Source organism: Squalius cephalus, assembly GCF_949319135.1.
Source record: "Squalius cephalus genome assembly, chromosome: 2".
Lineage (NCBI taxonomy): Eukaryota > Metazoa > Chordata > Actinopteri > Cypriniformes > Leuciscidae > Squalius > Squalius cephalus.
Window position 1 is genome coordinate 61,759,117 of NC_137123.1, and position 24,675 is coordinate 61,783,791.

General features: G+C 37.8%; 1 protein-coding gene across 38 annotated transcripts in view; it reads right to left on the bottom strand.

Annotated features, from left to right (window-relative positions):
- Positions 1 to 24,675, bottom strand: part of mbnl2 (muscleblind-like splicing regulator 2) — a 77,697-nt gene that overhangs the window by 31,620 nt on the left and 21,402 nt on the right. For all 38 annotated transcript variants that reach the window (XM_079864089.1, XM_079864083.1, XM_079864080.1 and 35 more), the window contains exon 2: positions 23,067 to 23,753. In XM_079864089.1, coding sequence (XP_079720215.1) covers positions 23,067 to 23,240 — 174 coding nt within the window. In that variant the 5' untranslated portion in view covers positions 23,241 to 23,753. The remainder of the gene's footprint in view (positions 1 to 23,066; positions 23,754 to 24,675) is intronic.

Consider the following 24,675-nt stretch of genomic DNA (forward strand, 5'->3'; position numbering starts at 1 on the left):
ATATATAAATATGTCTGCAGTGCAGTTTGCAATACAAAGTAGTTTCATTTTACACATTTAATGCATGAATAAGCAACTCTTAATAGAGAAAATAATGAGTGTAGCCACACACTAAACAATACAATCCTGTAACAATTATTTCAAGAAAACACTGTGAATGTGAATATGAATATATATATGTGTGTGTGTGTGTGTGTGTGTGTGTGTGTGTGTGTGTGTGTGTGTGTGTGTGTGTGTGTGTGCAGTAACCAAAGAAAAACTAATAGAAATACATAAATATATGTATGTATATATATATATGTATATTTCTTGTCTCAATTTAGATTGCAAACTATATTATTTTTGCTGTGAGTTTTTGATGCAAGTGTAAAATGCTGCAACTATGTCTTTGCACTTGCAAATATATTTTTGACGGAGTGTAATAAATGAAGCAGTATAATGAGCAGATTATGACATCATGTGAACATGCCTGAAATGCATTTAAAGCCGTTTCTCCCGCTGGTAATTACGCATGCATTGGACTCTCCGCAGCAATAATCCCACAGACGGCTCTGACGATGCGCAAGAAAGACTAGCTCACCTAAGCCTGAGAGAGACTCTCATTAAAACGCCTATTCTCACATAACCTGTCATCTGCAGGGACATCCCAGCACACACACACACACACACACACACACACACACACACACACACACACACGTATATCTATCAGCCTGAGCACGTCATGAACACTGGCACACGCTCACCGAAAGCTCCTCAGATTTCACATTCATTTCTATACGCTTTAACCAGGTGCACTGATTCAACATGGACGCCCTCATGGAGTGTGTAGGAGATGCAGTGAAAACACGAGGCGGCTGGTGCACAAAGAATAAAAGAGTAACAAAAGATTGATCTTAACTCGCTTAGCACACTCTCTGTGTGTTTTTTTTAGTTGTGCTGATGCATCAAACCACAAGCTGAAGTTCTCAAGGTCTGGAAAAACACTGTGATGATGACAGCCAACCTTGTGTTGAGCCAGAGCGAGTGCACAATAATAGCTCTGATTAAACTGAAAGTGAGAATTCTTGCCATGTCATTCAAAACCTAGATTTGTTTTTCTTCTTCTTTGAACATACTGGCCACTCTCTGCAATATAATTGAAGTCAATGAACTCTAACACAACAAAACAACCTTTTCCAGCCACAATATTGGTTGTTAAAGCAGCATTATATTAATTCTGCCGTGTAAAAGGTGATCTTTGTTTTCAGGCCTTGACCTAAAATGAACCTTACAGTAAATTGAGTTAAGCTTTATCATGTTTAGTTATATATAAACAAAAATATTTTTAATCAGTACATTTAAATATTCTGAGCATGTTTACATACTATGTAAATGAGTGATGTATGAATGAATGAATGCATGAATTAACAATTTAATGAACAAATGAATGAATGCATGACTAAATGAACGATTAAATTAGTTTATAAAATAGTGAAAGCATGAAAAAATGATTGAATGCATAAATACTAGAGCTGATACACGAATGACCTAAATGACAATTTAAGTGTCTATTAAACATTTGAGAGAGCATCTGTCATGTATAGGTATTCACGAACAGTCTTTTCAACAACACAGTATCATTATTTCTGTGTTACAATCATTCAAATGATCACAGAAGTGCTGGGATAAAAGTTCATAGTTCAGATATAAACTACGGTAGTGATTAAAATAGAGCAAATCACCTTTTGAAAGTAACTCGATGCTTCAAATAAAGATTGTATTAATTACATCATTACACCAGTAGGTGGCAACAAGTGACGGCTAAAAATTCATTTGTAATTGAATCATTCGTTCAAAAGATTTGTTCAAAAACACTGATTCATCCAGCAATGAAACAAGGGAAGTCTTCGTGAGTGAGTCATTGAATCATTCATTCAATACATTTTTTTTTTTTTTTATATGTTGTGTGTTTTAAATAGACGACAGCAATTACAATTTTGTCAGAACCTCTATAAATGACGTTATTTTGTTTAGCTGTCTATTCCTAATAGTGATTTTAATGAACAAATAAATGAAATCAACAAATGAATTAATGCACAACAAAAACATTAATTCAAAAATTCAAAAATTGACTTAATGCATGAATACACAAATGCATTAATAAGCAAACAAACTTAAAATATTATGAACCGATATAAGACCGTAGGCATGAATGAGTGAATGAGTGTGTGTTGGTGTCTCTAGGGCACAGTGGAGACCGTCTGCTTCAGCATGCCTGATCCAGCACTGTAAATCTGATCATCTGTGAAGTGCTGAGATGTGACGCCCACCCCGAGGAGCCGCAATAATCCACCACACACATTCTCACTTTAACACACAAATAAACTCTCTTATATACACATGCATACACACACACACACACACAGCAAAAGCGCAGTCATTCAGTAGTGATGCACTGACTCAAGGCGACGCAGCATTTTTCTTTATCACCAGTTGCTCGCAAAACGATGGACAATGATTCACATTTCATGCGCGTCATTTCCCGTGATAATAAAATTCAGTAAATGACTAAATAAATGAGCAAATAAACAAGTGGGTAAATAAACAAGTAAGAAGCATACTTAAAGGGGACATATCATGCTAAATCCACTTTTTTAGCCCTTAAATGCATTTTGTTGTATATTTGGAGTGTTTAGAAGTACAGAAAAGTTGAAATTATTCTCTTCAGGTGCTTCGTTGATATCTTTATATTCTGTTTTGGTCATATTTTTCAACCTGTTCCGATTTTTCTGTTATCTATGACGATTTTTGAACTATTAAGTCACAGTATTTGCAGCGGAACTGCCAAATAAGGACATTGACTTCCAGCCCAACACTTCGAGCAATCCGCCATTTTTATTTCTCGCTGCAATTTTGTAGTCCAAGCTAAAAGATGCAGAAGTTACGAGAGGGTAAGTTAAAATGTTCGGCTGTTGGATGTAGTAACCCACACGCTTCATTACACCGTCTAATGTAGATGAACTGCTGCGCTTGTGACAGGGCGCTTGTTTAACTGAAAGAACGAGCAGAGAGAGAGAGACCCGGTCGCGCGCACGCACTCTCTCTCTCTTCGGAGCCAGGCGAAAGTGTAAACAAGACATCACCGTCTCCAAACTAGACGCTGTCTTGCTCTCTCTCCCTCGCACATATTAATCAAAATAAATCGACACGGCGGTAAAAGGTCGGAAGACCAAAGTTTCATGTGTAAATACAGTAACACACCATTGCGATACATCCATATGAAGACGTTGTTCTGCAGGTTCGTCGTCTTCATTTTCATCTCGCTCCGGCTCCGACTCTGGCTCGAACATGTAAGGCTGGCTGGACAAGTCTTCCGTTGTTGACATTTTGTTAATAACGTGTGAATAAAAAGTTTATGTGCCGCTAGATAATCGTATCTCTGCTATCAAACTACAAAAATGGCCGAACGGGGTGGAGTTGAACCGAGTGTCACCTCTGCATTCTGGAGAGGGGGCGGGGTATGAAGTGTCTCAATTGTATTTAAAGAGACCGCACCAAAACGAGTTGCTCTCAGACGCACATCAGAAAAGGGGTAGAAAAGGGTCCTGTGGAGCTATAATAATGAGGAATTCAGACCCAAGCATTGCAGTTCCGCTTTATATAGACTACAAATGTATGATTTATATGTAAAAAGGAACGATTTAAAAGCATGATATGTCTCCTTTAAACTGGTTTGCTTATAATTTGCTGATGCAGGTAGGGGGAAACATAAATATTAGTGCCATCAATCGATAAAAAAAACAAAAAACTAATTAATTGAGCATTTTTCTGTAATTAATCGCGATCAATCGCACTTAACATTGAAGTTTTTAATATATTTTCATATTCTAATAATTTCACAGTTAATCTCCAAATTATTGCAGAAAAACAACATAAAGACAGTTATTTAAAACATTTGTTCTAACAGGAAGGAAATATACAGAAATGAACGATAACATAAAAATATTTAACGCATTAAACTGAAAAAAATAAATGCATGCGTTAACGTGTTAATTTTGACAGCCCTAAAAAAATATCTTCACATGATCTCTCAATTAAGACATCATTGAGAAGACCAGCTTCGATCATGACGAACCTGGGTGAGAAGATCTGTGATGCACATGATGTGTTTTGATCATGGGTGGGTGTCAGAGCTGCCAATCTGTCACAGATGAAGCGAGGCCGTTCCAATGACAATCTACAGCACTTACGACATGTTTGCCAATGTAAATGAGTCGCGTGTGTCGAGTGTCCCACTTCACTGCAGTTCGCTGTGATTAAAGAAGTCAAAAACTAACCATGTTTGAATATTTACTATTAATAATTACATATTTATTATCATTTATTTTATTAAATCATTTAAATACAGAACATATAATTGTTTCAGTTAGCGTGGAAAAGAGCAGCATGTATATTGCACGGTCTCCTTTTGTGTTCTGCGAGAGAGAAAGAAAGTCACATGGGTTTGGGAACGACGTAAAGATGAATAAATCATGACAAAATTAATGCATTCATCACGAACCCATCCCACACGTTTCTGCTCGATGCTTTTATGCCTGACAAACAGAGCCCTTGACTAGAACAACAGCAAACGCGTCAGCATGAATACACCACGTGTCTCCTGACATTTCATGGCCTTCATCGCCACACTCTCCTGTGCTCGTCGATGAGTCCCGGCATCACGAGGACCGAGCGAGGCCGACGGGAGTCTCTTAACGCGACTGAAGTGTCTGTAAATGACAGAGGCGCATCAGTGTGACTCATGCGTTTCAAGAGCACACGTTCCCTTCACTCTCGCTCAGATATCAATGCCAGACCACATCTGATCATATACATATATATATGAGATACAACAGATAGGCTAGTATTTGCACAGGGTGTTGATTGATTTGGCCAGAGGAGGACTGGTCCCTCGACTGAGCCTGTCACCTTGATATCGTCGCCTCTGGGGACACATGATATTCAGCAATGTTTCTGATTCGACTTTCGGAGAACTGGACGACGACATCACGGTTTTCTACAGAGCTGCTTTAATTGAACTCATTTCATATTTGATGATTTTTGTATTATTGAACGAAACTGAATCAACACTGAACTGACTTCAGCTGAGCAATGGCACTATTTTCTTTCAAGAGACGCTTTACAGAAGAACTGAACCCTGTTTACGTCACCGAATCATTATTTTCAATATTCAATATTATTGATATTCATATGATAAATATTAATATTCAAAATTTACAAAGAAACATGGAGAAATGGGAAAACAGAGCGGGACGCTTCTCGAACAAATCAAAATAAGAAATAACTTCGTTCTGATGTGCATTGTATATTAATGCGCCAAGTAAACATCCAACAGTTTGACTACAAAGAATATTACTAGCTAGAGGAATTGCTTATTCTGATTATTACGTCAGTTACGCTTTCTTAATATGTATAATTACGGGCGGGCGTGTGTGTCCGTGTGGTGCGTGTGAAAGTGTGTGAGTGCGTGTGTTTATTTTTTTTTTTTTTTTTTTTTTTTTTTTTTTTTTTTGTTGTTGTATTATTATTTTATTATTGTTATGACTTTTTTGTCTTATTTGATTGTATCTACTCTGTTGTTTTGCTGTTTTTTGTTGTTTGGACATGATCCTGAGGACCCCCATGAAAACGAGATGTTTCATCTCATGGGGTTGATCCTCTAATAAATGTACATAAATAAATAAATAAATAAATAATTAGACTAAACAACTCCTCTAGAAAGAAGAATTCATCTGAACATTGATGTTTTATCACATTGCTTTATCGTTGATTTATAAAAGCAAAAAGCCGATTGAAGCCATAAATTATAGTGATTTTACCATGATGGACATGTTTTAGAACAGCGTAATCACTGTTGGATAGTGTTAATTTCATCAGCTATTTTTTCTAATCATATTTAGTCAATCTTATCCTGTTTTGTATATAAACTTATACTGACTTATTATAGGCTATTTATGTGATAAATTCACACATCTCTCTACATTATGAAAACTGGTAAAACAAGACACTTCTCAAAATCTATAACAGTAAAATTCAGTACACACAGTTTTTCAAGTTCAAATCCACTGACGTTAATCTTCTAACTCTCCCGACTGCTTTTGGACAAAAATGGCGGATTATCAGATTATCAGATCGCCTGTCAATCAAACTCCATGCGACGGGTGAATTGACGCTAATTTAAAAGTGAAAGTAAAATGCACAGTGCCACACCAGCTTTTTATAAGCGAAGTAAAAAATAATTTGTTTTTACATTTTAAACAACGCCACCATCCCCTTCCCATCCCATTTTTTTTTTTAAAGGGTGTATGTAGTTTTGAGAACATATATTGCGCAAAAACTGTAAGTATACAACATAATTTTGCAGATAAATAAAATTTAAGTACACTAGCTGCAGAGACTTAAGTAGGTCTAATGTTTATTATGGCTTGGAGCTTATGAAACCCCAAATTTAAAATTAGAATATTGTCTAACCGATGTCTTTTCAGTTCTTTTCAGAAACACAACAACGATTCTTAAAATCGGGCGCAGACAGAGATTATGTGCTACACCACTAAGATATATTGGGAATAATACGCGCGCGCTGGTATTCAGTGATATGTTTTGTTTTGAATTTGAGGTGGTAGAACGGATTAGTCGTGTGTTATGATGACGACGAATTATGATGTGTTGTAGGGCTGTCAAAATTGCTCAAAAATGACGTTCGAATATTCCCTCTAAAAAACACACGAATATTCGAACTATTCGAACATCTGGTTGCGCATTTTGTCAATGACGCGCATTACGTCAATAACAGGACAAATTAATACAAAGAGACATAACTACTTGTATAGGTAGTTAATTTAAGTTTAAACATATTTGACAATGTATTACCAACACAAAACCAAGTAAATAAACTAATGGCCAAGACCGCAGACCTCACTCTCGCTCGCTCGCTCACTCTCTCTCTCTCTCTCTCTCGCCCGCCCTCGCGCTCACACTCTCTCTGCGCATAACGGTTTAAATTAACAACAACAATAAGCACATGTTGAGTGCTGATCAAGAGTTTTGTGCAAGCAATTTAAGGTCGCGACTCTTGTCACAAATATAGCAGGCTTCATTCAGTGATTGAAACAAATGTATTAACATTAATTGAAGTTTTACAGTATAGAACCGACATTGAACGCTCCGAGCGAGCTGTGCTGTGCATGGAACTTTTCTGTTTAACGTTAAATAAAATGAGGCACACAATTCCGAGAAATGTGACAACAAAGAACTTTTACCCTGAGGTTCATAAAAAATAAAGTGCTATTAAAAAAGAAAAAGGCTACTTACATTCTTGGTGCTTGTATTAAAAAAAGGAAAAACTGACTGCAATTTATTCCATTGTCTTTTTAGTGCACGGTCAACTTTCAGCAGTGACGCTGTGCTAGACAGTGCGACTCGTGTGACCTGTCCCTCAGGCAGCGCGCGCGCCCACTCGCAAAGCAGACAGCCGCGCCTCTGCTTCCGCGGGCGTGTTTTTCCATATTCGAAATTCACATTCGAATATTAATTTTCACGTTCGAATTTCTGTTTTTTAAAACTATTCGAATATATATTCGAATTTAGAATATTCGTTGACAGCCCTAATGTGTTGCAGCCGGGTTTACCTCGCGGCCGCGGGTAGATTGCGTCATCATAGCTTGTGTAGTATAGAGCCCGCTCCCAAGTTACCAACTTTGAGAATAGATTAACGGCGGTATTTTTTTTATCGCGCGATAAGAGTCTCGCGTTAACGCAGCACGTTAACGCCGATAACGGCCCACCACTAGTTTAAATATGTAATTTTGGTTATCAAAGATGAGTTTTAAGGCTACAATTATTGACTACAGGGGGATTTTAAAACGGCACACGTAATCCCAAAATAAACAAGTTGAGGCCCACCTGCTCCCCCTCTTCTTCACGCTGACAGCTCTGCGTCAGTCCCGACCCCTCTGTAACCGTATACACACACTGCCAATTAGCATCCCCCACCTGTCGTGCCAGTTCAGTGGCGTTGGCATCTGCTGGGTGTGAAATTGGCCACAGCCGATCTGACTTTCATCCGTGAACTCTGCCAAACCCCGGCTGCGTCTTAACCTCGGCGGGCCACGACCTCCAGCGGCAGACAGACTGAGGGACGGGACGCTCTGCTACACGCACCTACTCTCTATGGATGCTGTCACATCTTGTTTCGCCCTGTTTATTGGGCGATGTAACGTGATACGCCGGTTACGGACTGCTTTCAGGGCACGTGCAATCAGAAGCGGATAAGAACTTGTTTTAATGCATTATGAATGTAATTTAAATTACATTCTATTTAAGACATTTAAATTACATTCTAAACAATACTATTGATCAGCATTACCAAACGTGGACATTTTCCACTAGAAACAAACATTGATGTATTATTTTAATTTAATACTGTGAAGCTGCTTTGATACAATCTGTATTGTGAAAAGCGCTATATAAATAAACTTGACTTGACTTGACTTGACTTAAATAACATTACTGTCTGTTTGTTAGTTTATCTTCTACGACTCTGGTCCAAAACCTAGTGAGCAAAGTCGCTGTCAACATTAGAATGAGAACATAATACATGATGAATGTAGTTTAAATAACATTGGTAACACTTTACAATAAGGTTCGTTAGTTAACATTAGCTAATGTATTAACTAACATGATCTAACAATGAACAAAACATTTGTTACAGTATTTATTCATCTTTGTTAATGTTAGTTAATAAAAATACAGCTGTTCATTGTTTGTTCATGTTAGTTCACGGTGCATTAACTAATGTTAACAAATACAAACTTTGATTTTAATAACGTATTAGTAAATGTTGCAATTGATATTAACTAAGATTAATAAATGCTGAAGAAGTATTGTTCATTCTTAGTTCATAACTAAGGTAGTTAACTAATGAACCTTATTGTAAAGTGTTACCAATAACTGTCTGTTTGTTTTAATTGTAACATCTATTTATCTTCTATGAATCTAAGGCTCTGTTCCAAAACCTAATGAGCCAACTTAGCATTCTCACTTATTAGGAACTTTTTAAAATAATTATTTGAAATGCTTTTACATCGATATTTTGGGCTGTGGACGATATGACCAAAAATATCTTAATTTACCATTAATGGGGAAGGAAACGCTTTCCACAAATTTGCTAGACCTTAATGAATTTACATTAATGAATGTAAACATGTAAACGTGTTAGTTCACAATTAAACTCCACAGCCACTTTTTAAGTGTTACTCCAGTCTTCAGTGTCACATGATCTTTCAGAAATCATTCTAATATGATGAGATTTGCAGCTCGAGAAACATGTTTTTATGTTTTGCTGCTTCATATTTTTGTGGAAAGAACCATGATATTTTTCTGGATTCTTTAATGAATAGAAAGTCCAAAAGAACAGCATTTATTAATCTTTCTATGCATACTTTTGATTTGCCACATTTGTCAATTATTTGAACAATCAATTGTATACAAAATATTATAATAATAAACAGTAGCAGCATCAGCCTTTTTTCTAGTGTTTCTTGAAAATCAGATTTATTGAGACTGAAGTTAAAAGCAAACATCTTCAATACATCTAAGACCACTGAGATAAGAACGTAAGATCACTGGCAGAAAGTGCTCTGTGCTATTTCTGAAATGCATCTGCATTACTAATAAATCTTCACGACTCCAGTAAAGTGAATGAACCGAGCGGCCGTTAAACAACATGCTTGTTTTTAAGCAAAGGCTCATTTATAGATCTTTTATTCCAAGCAAATCCAACAGAATTTTGCATATTTGCTTTGATTTTGAAGTCCTCCCAGAACACTAATTATAGCACATTTGTTTTTCTGTCAGATGAAACTGATTTGGAAGAGACAGAACAGGGATCTTAGGCTGACAGCCAATAATGTTGTGTGAAATAAACAATCGATATATGTCCGCGCTCGTCTCGTACGCCCAGGACCGATAGCTAAAGTCTCAGAAACACTTCAAGGCATCTCTCACATGGGCGTTCAGGTGACAGGGGTTGTTTTCCCAGCTAGGCTTTGCTTTCCTAGAGACGGAGACATTTCTCAGCCACGTCAAGCACGAAACATTGCATCCGACAGATATCTGTGGCTGACAAACTAGCCAATCATGAAGCCTTCAGTTATGACATCATAAAACAACCGCCATACAAGCGTGAAACATATTGAACCATCAATCCTGCAATCAAAGCTTGAAATCTGAGCACATTGTTTGTGTGCTAAAGCCAAGAGCTCTGCATTAAACTACATAACCACATTTTTACATACAGTGATGTTTGCACATGCAAAATAGATAGTTCTCACAAATTTATTTTCATCTTTGTTCTAAGGATGTTCAGTTACGTTATACGTTTCAAAATTGACAATGAATATCTGTTGTTAAAATAATTAGCATTTAACATAAATTTGAGTATTTACAAACAAAAGAAATAAACATTAAATGTTACTTTCCAAGTGAATATCATTGTTAGGTGCTTTTCTTCAGACACAGCAAATCAAGACCTTTATCAGTATATATTAATCAGTCCATTTCTAGTTACTAGGTGGTTATTTACTGAACTAAGCAGGTTTGTGAGATTTTTTTAACCAGTTTTATAAATGTAAATGAGTTATTAAATCAAGTTTAAAAGTATTTAAAAAAAATTATCAAACCAATTATCGTCCTACTTCTAGTTTCTAGCTTGCTTACTGAACCAAGTAAGATTTTGTTAACCAGTTTGTCTAGCCTAACTCTCATGAGATGTAAATCATTCTGAAAAGCCCCAACCGTAAGTGAATAAAAGCAAGCAGCACAAATTACTGATCACTAATGAACTAAATATGCTGACCTCAGAGTCTAAACAACAATGCAACATCGATGGATCATAAGCTGGAAAACCGCCACTCACGTCGGCTAAACGGTATTCACAAAGCGGCCCTCCAATTGTGAGTCCAACAGTAACTTAAAGGTTACAGCCTAATTATACGAGGCTTCTGATTTCAAAGCCTCTCGTCTCATTAAAGCATATTGGCCTCCTAACACCAGCTGAGGCTTCCCGGTCTATCTCTCCTGGTCTCTGGCGGTGGAAACCTTCTCCAAGGGAACCACGCAATGGGATCGGATCCACGACTGGAGCGTTCGGATCTACATGGCCTGTTTTCCTGCTCTACGCCTCATTACGGAAAGGGATACAGTGGGAAATCAATGGTGATTGCAGATTTGATTGAATGGGATGTGTTTTGCTCAGTGTGGTTTGGACATGCTAGGAAATTACTGTAATCTTCTGAGGTCGCGCTAGTATTACAAATGATGATGGATTTAATCTGCTGTCGGATAGAAACCATAAGAGCCTTCAGGAAGATTGCTCCTGGTCGTCTTGAGTTGACTTTTTAATGGCAATTACAAATATAGGTAATTCAAAAGTCAATTCCTTGTTATGTTTCAAAACTACATCTATTAGTAGTTTTTACAGTCTCTCCAATTGCATTGTTGGCAAACTGATAACTTGTGTTGTGACCCCCATACTGCACATTTACGCCGCTTTCACTGGTAAAAATGTTTTGACGTCATTCAAGTAATATAAAACCCGACGGTTTTAATCTGCCGTTCGATCAAAATCATATCGAGAGCCTTCAAAAATATTTAGGTCCCAAGTTCTTGGTCTTTTTGTATAGAGTTTTTCTTTTTCTTTTACGTCAATAACTAATAGAAGTGATTCAAAAGTCAATTTGAAGTCGGTGCGCTTTTGCGCATCTAAAAAAAAAAAAGAAACAAGCCAAACTTAATTCGCTAAAAAAATAACATTAAATATAAACATTAATTTATAAAGCTAAGCAAATAATTGCACGCTTTTGCACATCTACTAGTTTTTAGCACATCTCTCCAATTACATTTATTTTATCCAGTTTAAGTTCTCAAATGAATCTCTTGTTCTGCATTATTGGCAAACCGAAAACTTTTGACCACATAATGCACATTTATGATGCTTTAACTGGTAAATTATTGGTTTAACAGGTAATAAATAATGTTTTGTGGTTGGGCAAGTAACATAAAATCTGACGGTTTTAATCTGTGAAACAGATTTCAGGAATATTTTGCTCATAAATTCTTTGGTCATTTTTAATTGTGTTTTTTAAAATGTAAATAACAAACAGAAGCGATTCAAGTCAATTCTGCTTTACGCACATCTCTTAGTTGTTAGTCTTTCCAATTACATTCCAATTTAACTTCTCAAAGAAATATTGTTTTGCATCATTTGCATTATAACTTTTGACCCCAAACTGCACATTTGTCCAGGACATTTACTAACAGTCTTGTTTGTTGGAATCTAACCATGTTAATCTAAGCATCTGCTCTTGGAAGAAAACTCCTTGGATTGTTCAATGGATGAAAGGGATGTTTGTTTTCCAGGAAAACCGTTTGACTCTTTACAGAATGTTCCAGTTGATCGCTAGCAACAGCGTTTATTGCATAATGTTTATTGTCACAGAAAATAATTTAGACTCAATCCTAAATAACTTTGTAATTTAGTTTAAAATTCTCATTTTTCTGTCTGGAATCTCATCTAAAGCATGTTTGACGAATAAAATTAAAAACAAGTGCATGCGGCAAGCAAACAAGGTGGTGTGTTTTTAGAAACCGTCCTGTAACCACTTGAAAGAATGTTGACACAGTAGCCAAGAGCCTCTCCAAGGTCTGTTTCTAATATCCCAATATTCCATTACAGATCCCCGGATAGGTATGTGAAAGAAACACATTTGTGAAGCAAGCGTGAACACACACACACACACACACACACACGCAGGTGCACTGCAGCATTAACCAGCAGCAGCTGACAGTGAGAGCAACACGCAGCGCTAACGCTAACCAGCTCCAGCTGACATCAACACACGAACGGTAGCGCAGGAGAAGCTCAGACCTCTCCATGTTCAGGAGTCACGAGTCCGAGCAGATTCTGCACTGATGTCGGAGCCGCTGCGCCCCCACGGCAGGGTAAAAGTGAAGTCACATGGACCAAATGCAGGCCGACATGTCGGAGGCCCCGGTCAGGAATGAGAATTCATCAAAGTCACTCCCCAGCAGCGGCCCGACGTTAAGCTCAAGTCAGCATTTCATTGTTTTGTGAATGACCTGGGGGATTGACACCCTGCCGAGCGAACACATTCCCCCGCATGTTTGCTCTGGCGAGGGTGCGGCTCGCTTTGGTAGATCGCACTGACAAAAACAAACGTGCAGCAAGTTCATCTCATTCGAGTTGAGAGAGTCTATGAAACCAATCCATCTCAAAATGGACTCTAAATAGTTGAAATACAGCGAATCTAACTAGTAGTTAACACTACGAATCATTAAGAAATATCTACTATTTAAGATTATTTATTATTAGAATACATTTGAATTTACTATTATGTATTTAAAGGCAAGTTTAAATAGCATTAAATATAAACAAATACAAATTTATATGATATAATACTCATATATTATTATTATTATATATTGTTACATTTTATATTATAAATGAGTATACTAAATAAATAAAAAGTTAGATTTTATATTTAAAACCTGTAAAAAAAAAACAAGCCAAACTTAATTCGATAAAAAATAACATTAAATATAAAGCAAATAATTATATATCTGAGCCATAATGATAATGTAAGCTGCATAAATAAATGTGTATAACAAAAAAAAATTATATATAAAATGAAAAGCTACACAACTAATTATTAAAAGAAAAGCAACTAACTACACTGAATTAATAAGATTTGAAATGTTTATTATTATTTACTAATAATTAATATAATTCACTATTATTATAACTTATTTTAATGTATTTTTAATCCGTATCTATTAAAAACAACAGGATAAATTAATGTAAATAGCATTAAATATGGATATATAAATAATTTATATAATACATATTATTTAATTTTACATTAGAAATGAATATAATACACCAAATAAAAGAAAAAATAATAGTCCATATGCATATTGCTAATACAAGCTGTATAGATAAATATGTATTGTAGTAGTTAGTAGTTAAATCACATTAAAGTAAAAGTTTTTCATAACACAATTATAATTTTTTTTAAACTCAGAAATGATCATGTGTGAGATTTATCACTTGTAATTGTGTCACACCAGGATAGAACGAGTTGTAATTTGTTGTTTATCTCGATTTAGTAAAAAAAAAAAAAAGATTTCTATGAGACTGCTGCATAATATGATAAAGCGACAAGAGATAAATACAAAAAATATATTTAGAAATCTTTTGAACAAAATCAATAGGCGTGTGTTTATTGATCACGCAACAGTAAAAACAGAGGAAACGGCTGACTCTTGTTGACTGGGTTTGGAGACGCGTCGAGTGTTTAGCTGACATGTGAGCTGTTATTAGGACACTGTGCCTGGACTGACGGATGCAACCGGTGCACACACACACACACACACACACACACACACACACACACCACTCGAGAAACAACAACAACAACGAGCTATTCAGTGTCAGGCACACCATCACATGACTCTGGCATTTGTATATTATCTAGGAAACGGGAACGTCTCTTTTCCATCCCCCACATTTCAGCTCCGCTTCCGGCCTCTCTGTCAATAGTGTCCAACAGCTGCGGTTCAACCGGCTTCTGAGTAACTAGGTTAGACGGGACAAATGCATGCTAGTTGGGTACAGTATTGGGAAACTAATGGGAATCTGTCTTTTGCAATAAAGATAAGAATCCATGGTTGGGCTTTATTTTAAGGTGTCAGTGTTACAGTGTAATTATATATTTAAGTACTGAGTAATATTAAGCAACTACATGTACTTACTATAGGGTTAGGGTAGGATTAGGGTTTGGTTGAGGGTTAGTTGCATGTAATTATGCAAAATTTACTGTTATTTCTATGGTATGTACATGTAACATATGTAACAAGGACACTGTAAAGTAAAGTGTTACCGCATCCAAACATCCAGGTATTTCTTTCATCTGTCGCACAAAATATAATCCAGTATGTTCCACAACATCATTTAATGTCAAATATGAAATGAACACAAATGAAACATTACCAATATGAGTGAGTGTGAGTGTGAGTGTGAGAGTGAGTGAGCGAGCGAGCGAGCGAGTGAGAGTGAGTGTGCGAGTGAGCGAGCGAGCGAGTGAGTGTGAGTTAGTGAGTGTGTGTGAGTGAGAGTGAGTGAGTGTGAGAGTGAGCGAGTGAGTGAGTGAGTGAGTGAGTGAGTGTGAGTGAGAGTGAGTGAGTGAGTGAGTGAGTGAGTGTGAGTGAGAGTGTGCGAGTGAGAGTGAGTGAGTGAGTGAGTGTGCGAGTGAGTGAGTGAGTGAGTGAGCGAGTGAGTGAGTGAGTGAGTGAGTGAGTGAGTGAGAGTGAGTGTGCAAGTGAGTGAGTGAGTGAGTGAGTGAGTGAGTGAGTGAGAGTGAGTGAGTGAGTGAGTGAGTGAGTGAGTGAGTGAGTGAGTGAGTGAGTGAGTGTGCGAGTGAGAGTGAGTGAGTGAGTGAGTGAGTGAGTGAGTGAGCGAGTGTGAGTGAGTGAGTGAGTGAGTGAGTGAGTGAGTGAGTGAGTGAGTGTGAGTGAGTGAGTGAGAGTGAGTGAGTGAGTGTGCGAGTGAGTGAGTGAGTGAGCGAGTGTGAGTGAGTGAGTGAGTGAGTGTGCGAGTGATGAGTGAGTGAGTGAGTGTGCGAGTGAGTGAGTGAGTGAGTGAGTGAGAGTGAGTGAGTGAGTGAGTGAGTGAGTGTGAGTGAGTGTGAGTGAGTGAGTGAGTGAGTGAGTGTGCGAGTGAGAGTGAGTGAGTGAGTGAGTGAGTGTGCGAGTGAGTGAGTGTGCGAGTGAGTGAGTGAGCGAGTGCGAGTGAGTGAGTGAGCGAGTGCGTTAGTGAGTGTGCGAGTGAGTGAGTGTGCGAGTGAGTGAGCGAGTGCGTTAGTGAGTGTGCGAGTGAGAGAGTGTGAGTGAGAGTGAGTGAGTGAGTGAGTGTGCGAGTGATGAGTGAGTGAGTGAGTGTGCGAGTGAGTGAGTGAGTGAGTGAGTGAGTGAGTGAGAGTGAGTGAGTGAGTGTGCGAGTGAGTGAGTGAGTGAGTGTGCGAGTGAGAGTGAGTGAGTGTGAGAGTGAGTGAGTGAGTGAGATAGTGAGTGAGTGAGAGAGTGAGTATGCGAGTGTGAGTGCGTTTGTGTGAGTGAGTGAGTGAGTGAGCGAGCGTGCGTGTGTGTGTGTGTGTGTGTGCACGAGTGAGTGTGTTTATGTGTGTGAGACGGCATGCGATGAATGGTCGGAAAGCAGCGTGTGTAGTCTGACATGTTTCTTGTCCACAACATGACAAGATATTAGGAGTCAAAATCGCATAATCTGACGCAGTGACTATCGTAACACACAAAAAAAATCATGTAATCTGAACCAGGCGTAATGCAGTGTGGGGGAAAAAAACACAGATGTAACTCGTTACTGAAAAAGTTGCAACGTTACGAGCATAACAAGTTACTTCCCAGCACTGATTCGCCGGCCTCCTTTAAATATCACGGCCTTGAATATGAAGTCATGCTGCGGTCGAGCAGGAAATCTGCTGCGCTGCATTGTCTATAAAAATGGAAAACGTAGTCAGTACCAGAGGACTCTCGGCTGGATCTCTTTGTTCTGGTCCAAGCAGGACACACACACAGCACAATGCAACACACACCTGCATTTTAAAAAGAAAAGCAGCAGAATCTCGAACGCTGAGGTCGGCAGGAAGGCGTCACAATGAAACAGTGAGTGTTACAAATGAGCCCACTGACCAGATTCATTATCTGTTAATGCAGAGCACATGGATGATTGGAAAACAACTCGGGCTTTTGTGCATCTTCGCAAGGTCAACGCAGTCAGAGGAGCTCACGAGTCTCCGCAGCACCTCGAGTCCCGTCTCCAGCGAGAGAATCTGATGACCGTCGACTCCCAGGGGCCAAAGACACCCGCTCAATGGGCCCCTGTGTTCTCCAGACTGCATTAATACAGCAGTACGCTGAATATCTCAGTTCTAGAGGTCAGAGGTCAGATGCCTCAAGCAAACAAGATACAACAAATGGATGGATTCTGGGTCGGGTTTGGGGCAGTTTTTCTTATACTGTATATCTATAAGTTTTCAATTAATAGGGATGGGCGATTTATCAGAAATTTATATTAAATATATATTGCGATATTTATGCATTTGATCTAAAACTGTTTAAAGCAAAGAGAAAATTTTTTTTTAAGTAATGTTTTCCACACTGTTTTTTATTAAATCAACAGAAGGAAGGAAGATTAATAATTAATTAATTATTTTGATTTATATGCACCCATATAACAATACACAGTATGTAATAAAAAAGTTACAGAAAACATTTTAATGAAAAAAAAAAAAAAAAAAAAAAAAAAAAACGTGGACCATTTAATGCTATTTGGGAGATTTGATTCACACAAATGAATCAGAGATCTGAATCAATTCATTAAAAAATTAATCAGAGACTTGAATCAGTAAAAAAAAAAAAAATGAACAATTTGAACTGATTCATTGAAACACTAACATTTATGCAACTGTGTACTACTGAAATATGAATCTAAGCCGTTGTTAAAATATACATTAATATAAATATAAACAAATATATTGTCACGAACAATATTATAAACATCCAATTGGCATGTTTTGAGAAAATTAATGACCGAGAAAAATTCAACATCAAAATTATTGTTGCTTTCTTTTAGATCTCCAGTAAAAATATCCCCCAAAAATACTGTGAATATTCTATATATTGTCACGCGCTATTAATTAATGAACAAAAATAAATTATAATTAAAATAGATACTATTTTGACCATTTTTTTTTGAGAATCTATACGTCTACTTGCTCAGAGAAGACCATAAAGTGGATTTAGCCATTTAGGGTGGCGGTTTGGTCTTAAACCTGTGACATGAATCACATGACGCACCACACTGAAGCCCCCAGAAAGCCCTGTGATGTGCAAAACGGTCTGGTCGATTGTGCTAACTGGAGGCAGTTGTTAACACATTAGGTAGCCGTCATCTCCGACAGACCTGAACTGCCGTAACAGGCCTCAAGTCGATGGCAAATTACAGTAATTCACCAGATATTTGACACCAGTATACCTCGCCTCTGAATAACAGAGGAGAGACAGCTCGAAGAAGAGCAGCTCAGGCTGATGTTGCCAAAATACATTAAACTTTTGCCCTGCGCACTGAACGTCTGAGCATGCATGACCACGGGTTAATATGATTGCAGAAGCTTTGGCTAATTTAAAATGCACATAGAAAAAAAACAATACAGTACTTCAGTAAATCCTTTTAAACGGTCGCATATCAGCTTTAGGCCTGCGATGAAACTCAGCTTTCAAAAGCATCCATCTTTACACAACCTCTATAGGAAGAAAGCGAGCTCATCATCGCCCACATGCCTGGTAACACTATCCTCTCACACTGACCTACATAGTGACCTTGCCTAATTTGCGAGATAAACAGCCGAGTGTGTGTGAGCTGTTGACGATTGTTTTTGAAGGGCGGGACTGCAGCGCACATGAAGGTAAGCATCATCTTAAGTCTATTATTCCTGTGAGAGATATGGAGCTGCTCCAGTTTTACTGCGCATTTGTCAATGTCAACGGCGCTGTGTGTTCACTGCATTAAAACATGCATTGCTCGGCTCATGGCCATCTGTGTCGGGAAACATTACGTGGCCCAGATTAAACAGAAAGATCAGTTTGTGATCACTATGGAACAATATGATCAAATAAATAATTCACTTTATTATTAATAACAGTCGTCACTACATTATTTATACATTTTTTTAAGTGGTGTTCAAGGCAGGGTTAAACCAAATCCATTAAAAATATATATATTTTCGCAAATATTAAAGTTTTTAATTATTATTTCAGTGAGCTGCTAAGGCAACATTTCTCATTTCAACTTGTACTAAAATAACTAAATGTACTAAAATAGCTAAAACTGAAATAAAAATGTATTGAAAAATATATAGATATATTTAAAAAATAATAATAATGAAAATGACAAAAACACAATAAAAATACGACAACTTTAACCATATTAAACCGTGCATGTCGTCGGCGACACATCTAACCAAGCTGTGTTCATGTTACAGTCACTCTTCAACCATGTGCACTATCAAAATAATTCACATTGCTCTGGAGAGAAGACGGCTAACGCTTTTCAGCATATTTTGGTGATTTCATCAGCAGCTTTGGGGGGACTTTGGCAGGATCTGAACGAGAGATACGGAGCGAGATTTTTAGGAAATTTGCTTTTATATATTATATATATATATATATTGTTAGGAGTGTTTTAATTAGCATACTATGCCTATGCCTTAAACCCCTCTTAAATTAATCTCCATGAACACCCTTAATAAACTATTCTTCCACCTATTCATTAGCCTAACCAGGTGATTTTGCATGAGCATGAGGATGCTATATGGCACTGAAGCGTGCATTGTAGTGCATTTCATCGCAATGCTCTCTTCGCTTTGACGTGTACATGTTTAATCTTTGAAGGTCTAAATGCAGAGAATTGTGTCTCTTGTACCCGAGGCTGAATGTAAAGCACATGTAAACACACTCTGGCTCCGCCTACTACAGTAGCCACGCCCCCAAACTCTCACTATAGGTTGAGCTGGAAAGTGATTGACAGATCTGAGAGGGCCGCTCTCAGCGTTTAGATGGTTCCTGGGAGGCTCAATGTTACAGTGTTGGGACCCATACTAATAGTAGTCAATAAACAATACACTTGTTTAAGAGAATGTATTTTAACATAAAATTTCACCCTCAACAAAAAAGCACGAGCTAAAATCTGACACTTTAATTATTGCTCACTGCATTTGTTTGGCACATGGTCGCGGTTCTAAAAACAGCACGGGCATTCACCGAAACACACTGCCAGGCCGTATCTGACGGACGTGGCATGGTAACGTTAGATGGAAAGATATAAACCTGGCTGGATGAGAACGCAGCGCTGCCCTTTCGCTCTCTATAGGTCAGCTTTATTTGAAGTGTGCAGTATGCAGTGTGGCAGAGCTGACACATGCACTCTAATTTGAGAGTGCTGCACTAAGACAAGCTATTTGCCAACAACACAAAAAGTGTCCTCAAAAAATGTGTTGACGTTCACTCGATCGATTACCGGGTGCAGCAAGTTCCCATGCCTCATTTGCATAATAATAATTGCCTAGAAACTGATCACAGTCAAAAATGGTGTTTATGCACACTAAAGCCCTATTCGGACGGGACTAGTGTGACATGGAGAGGAGGGGTAGAGTAATTATTACCAGAGCTTCTCTGTGATTTTAGTCCCGTCCGAATGTGCATCTCAGTGTCACATCACGGACAATGTCAGTAAAGATTACGCCGACTTTTACCTTCAGTAAAAAGGTCCGGAAAAATGACCTCAGGTGATACTAATCCCGTGCGAATAGACCCGCTGTAAATATGCACGTGAATATTTCGTCATTTCGTGTTTAAAAGTAGTTTTCCGCATTTTTTTCAAGTATGGAGACACTTGAAGAAGCGTTCAGTTGCGTTCTAGACGCTGGGACGAGTCTGTGGCAAAACTCAAGTGTTTCACACACTCCATTCAGATCAGAAAGAAGATCGAACGCACTTGTTAGAGACACGAAACATCTTTTAGCGTTAGGTAAGTGCCTATTACCAACACAATCCAATCTGAAGTTAATTAATACATCGTTCGACCAGACATAACTGTTTTATATTTATAAATATAGGTTATGTGTTTGCGCATATGATATCAGGAAGCAACGTAATACACATATGACGACAGGAGTGACGGCGATGCGCAAATCGAGTTACTCTCCCACTTCTGCTAGTTTTACTGAGATCTCTTATCCCGTGCGAATTGGCCATTAATATTACAGACGTCCTGTGGTACAATTACATTACTCCATCTACCCTTGTAAAGTTAATCCCGTCCGAATAGGGCTAAAGTGAACTTAAGTTCCAATCCATCGATATACACACCTGTGAACGCACAGTGAATGCGATAACTAGCTACATTTGTCACATACATGTGACCCTGGATCACAAAACCAGTCATAAGTCGCACGGGTATATTTGTGGCAATAGCCAACAATACATTGTATGGGTCAAAATTATCGATTTTTCTTTTATGCCAAAAATCATTAGGATATTAAGTAAAGATCATGTTCCATGAGGATATTTTGTACATTTCCTACCGTAAATATATAAAAACAAATATTTTGGTGAGTGAATGCAACACAATCGAACATAAATGAACATAAACACAAACTTTAAAGGAGATTTTCTCAATGTTTCGATATTTTACACCCTCAGATTCCAGATTTTCAATAGTATCTTGGCCAAATATTATCCTATCATAACAAACCATACATCAATGGAAAGCTTATTTATTCAACTTGATGATGTATACATCTCAATTTCCAAAAAATTACCCATGTGACTGGTTTTGTGGTCCAGGGTCACATATAGTCTACAGATGCATGCAGAAGAATCGCAATTACCATATTTTCAGACATTTTTTTGTCAGAAGGGAAAAGCTTATAAATGCACGCCTGTGACAGGGATGGGCAGTATTTCAGAAAATACGTATTTGAAATACAAAATACTATTTTGTATTTTAAAGCCGCTGGAAAAAATCAAATGTAATTTGTATTTAAATTAGAGGTGGGCATAGATTAATTTTTTTAATCTAGATTAATCTAGATTAATTTTGAAATTAATCTAGATTAATCTAGATTAAAATGGCTCATTTGAATTCTGCCGAAGGCATTCAGAATATGTGTGCTACCCAAATAATGACTATAAAAGTAGGCTAAGTCTTTGAGAACGGGTTTCTCAAACCAGGTGGCGCATTAGACAAGGGGCTCATCTCAGGAACTGTTTCCAAAATGCATCACAAACTGCTTGAGAAAGCTGTTCTACTCATAGACTGTAAAAGGTTACTTCTGTACTGTTACCGTCCGTAGGCAACATAGGCCTATGTTATTATCAACTACTATATCAATTAGGGATGGGCGATATGGCCTAAAATCTATATTTTGATATACATTGCAGCCTCTTGCGATAACGATATAGAGTATATTATAATAAAACCATTACAGAACAGGTTACACAGACCCTGCTAAACAACTGCTAATTTTTTTTTTAAAGGGTATATGTAGTTTTGAGAACATATATTGTGCAAAACTGTAAGTATACAACATAATTTTGCAGATAAATAAAATGTAAGTACACTAGCTGCAGAGATCTTAAGTAGGTCTAATGTTTATTATAGCTTTGAGCTTATGAAACCCCAAATTTAAAGTTATAATATTGTCTAACTGATGTCTTTTCAGTTAAAAAGAAACACAACAACGATTCTTAAAATCGGGCGTAGACAGAGATTATGTGTTAACGTTACACCACTAAGATATATTGGATTGAGAATAATACGCGCGCGCTGGTATTCAGTGATATCAGTTTCAGTTTCGTTTTGAATTTGAGGTGGTAGAACGGATTAGTCGTGTGTTAACTTACCGAACCGTTACCCCACACACTCGGATAGTTTGCTGCTGTTTGTCGGACGGCTTAAATCCGAACCAAGTCCAAATAATGGATGTTGCAGCTTTCACTTTCAGCCGTGTTTACTTAAGATGACGACGAATATGCGTTGCAGCCGGGTTTACCTCGCGGCCGCGGGTAGATTGCGTCATCATAGCTTGTGTAGTAGAGCCATCGAATAGATTAACGGCGATATTTTTTTTATCGCGCGATAAGAGTCTCGCGTTAACGCAGCGCGTTAACGCCGATAACGGCCCACCACTAATTTAAATACATTTAAGATGAGTATTTTTGTATTTTCAAAATACATAAATTTCATGCATCTAAAAGACACGTTCTTCACTAGTTCAGACACGCCCCTTCCTCCCAACCCCAACAATGCCTTCCGGCATTGTTGAAAGAAAGCTGAAAACAAAAAGCTGCATCATGTAAGTGTAAGATCTTACCTTCAGCGAGTCGAAGCAGGCGATCACCCGTCCGTTCTCCACCTGGCAGCTCTTGGGCGGGTGCGCGAACTTGCATTCCTCGTCGCTGCGCGAGCACGTCCCTCTCTGAAACTGCCGGCACACCTCGAGAGTCAGCCATTTCGTGTCTCGTATCGACGCGATGTTTAAAGCCATAGCAAAAGGTGTCGAGAACCTGCAGGCTCTATGGCGTCAGTAGATTGTTGGCTTGGGTTTGAATAGTCTGCGAACGTATTTGTGTGTGTTGTTGTTGTTGTGGTTTTGAGGTTTGTCTCAGTTTGTTGGCGAGGCGCTTTAAATAGAGATGTCACATTCAGACCCCCGTTGGCTGTCGCATGGGAGATGGCCGCTCTCAGTGAAGCTGTCAATCTCTGTCGAGTCGTTCATCAGTCATTTAGTCCCAGGTGCACAACACTGGAGCGACAATAAGAACATGCTCCAGGTCTCCAAATGGTCTTGAGGCCGACGGTTGTGGAAAACTCTGCCTGAAGGCAATGGCTAACAATATCTAATAATGGTCCGTGAATGGAAAGAGCGTGTTGGTTCCTTGTGCTTTGGCAAGTCTGAGGAATTGAGATCTTTTCAGAGGCCAAGCCAGTGTAGGATGGGGGCGGAGAGCAGCTTCAAGTAGGAACCACGTCAGAAAAGGCACTTTCTTCTGTCCGGGATCTGGAAAAGAAGGCCAAGATTTGATTTGGGTAAGAAGAAACAAGGCCGATAGAAGTTTCCCACATGAACATGACCATTTATAGGTGGTACAACATTGCATTTTCTTCATTTCACTGTTACTTTACACCTCTCATTTGTTTATGTAGCATTTACTAGGGTCTAAATATTTAACAAAGTAATATAGAGATATTTTATATTTCGAGATAGATAGATAGATAGATAGATAGATAGATAGATAATATCCACCTAATAGATATAGATGGATAGATAGATAATATCCACCTAATAGATAGATAGATAGATGGATAGATATCCACCTAATGGATAGATAGATAGATAGATAGATAGATAATATCCACCTAATAGATAGATAGATAGATGGATAGATAGATGGATGGATAGATAATATCCACCTAATAGATAGATAGATAGATAGATAGATAGATAGATGATAGATAGATAATATCCAACTAATAGATAGATAGATAGATAGATAGATAGATAGATAAATAGATAGATAGATAGATAGATAGATAGATAGATAGATAGATAGATAGATAGATAGATAGATAGATAGATAGATAGATAGATAGATATTATCCACCTAATGGATGTATAGATAGATGGATAGATGGATAGATGGATGGATGGATGGATGGATGTATAGATAGATAGATAGATAGATAGATAGATAGATAGATAATATCCAACTAATAGATAGATAGATAGATAGATAGATAGATAGATAGATAGATAGATAGATAGATAGATAGATAGATAGATAGATAGAATCCACCTAATGGATGTATAGATAGATGGATAGATGGATAGATGGATGGATGGATGGATGGATGGATGTATAGATAGATAGATAGATAGATAGATAGATAGATAGATAGATAGATAGATAGATAGATAGATA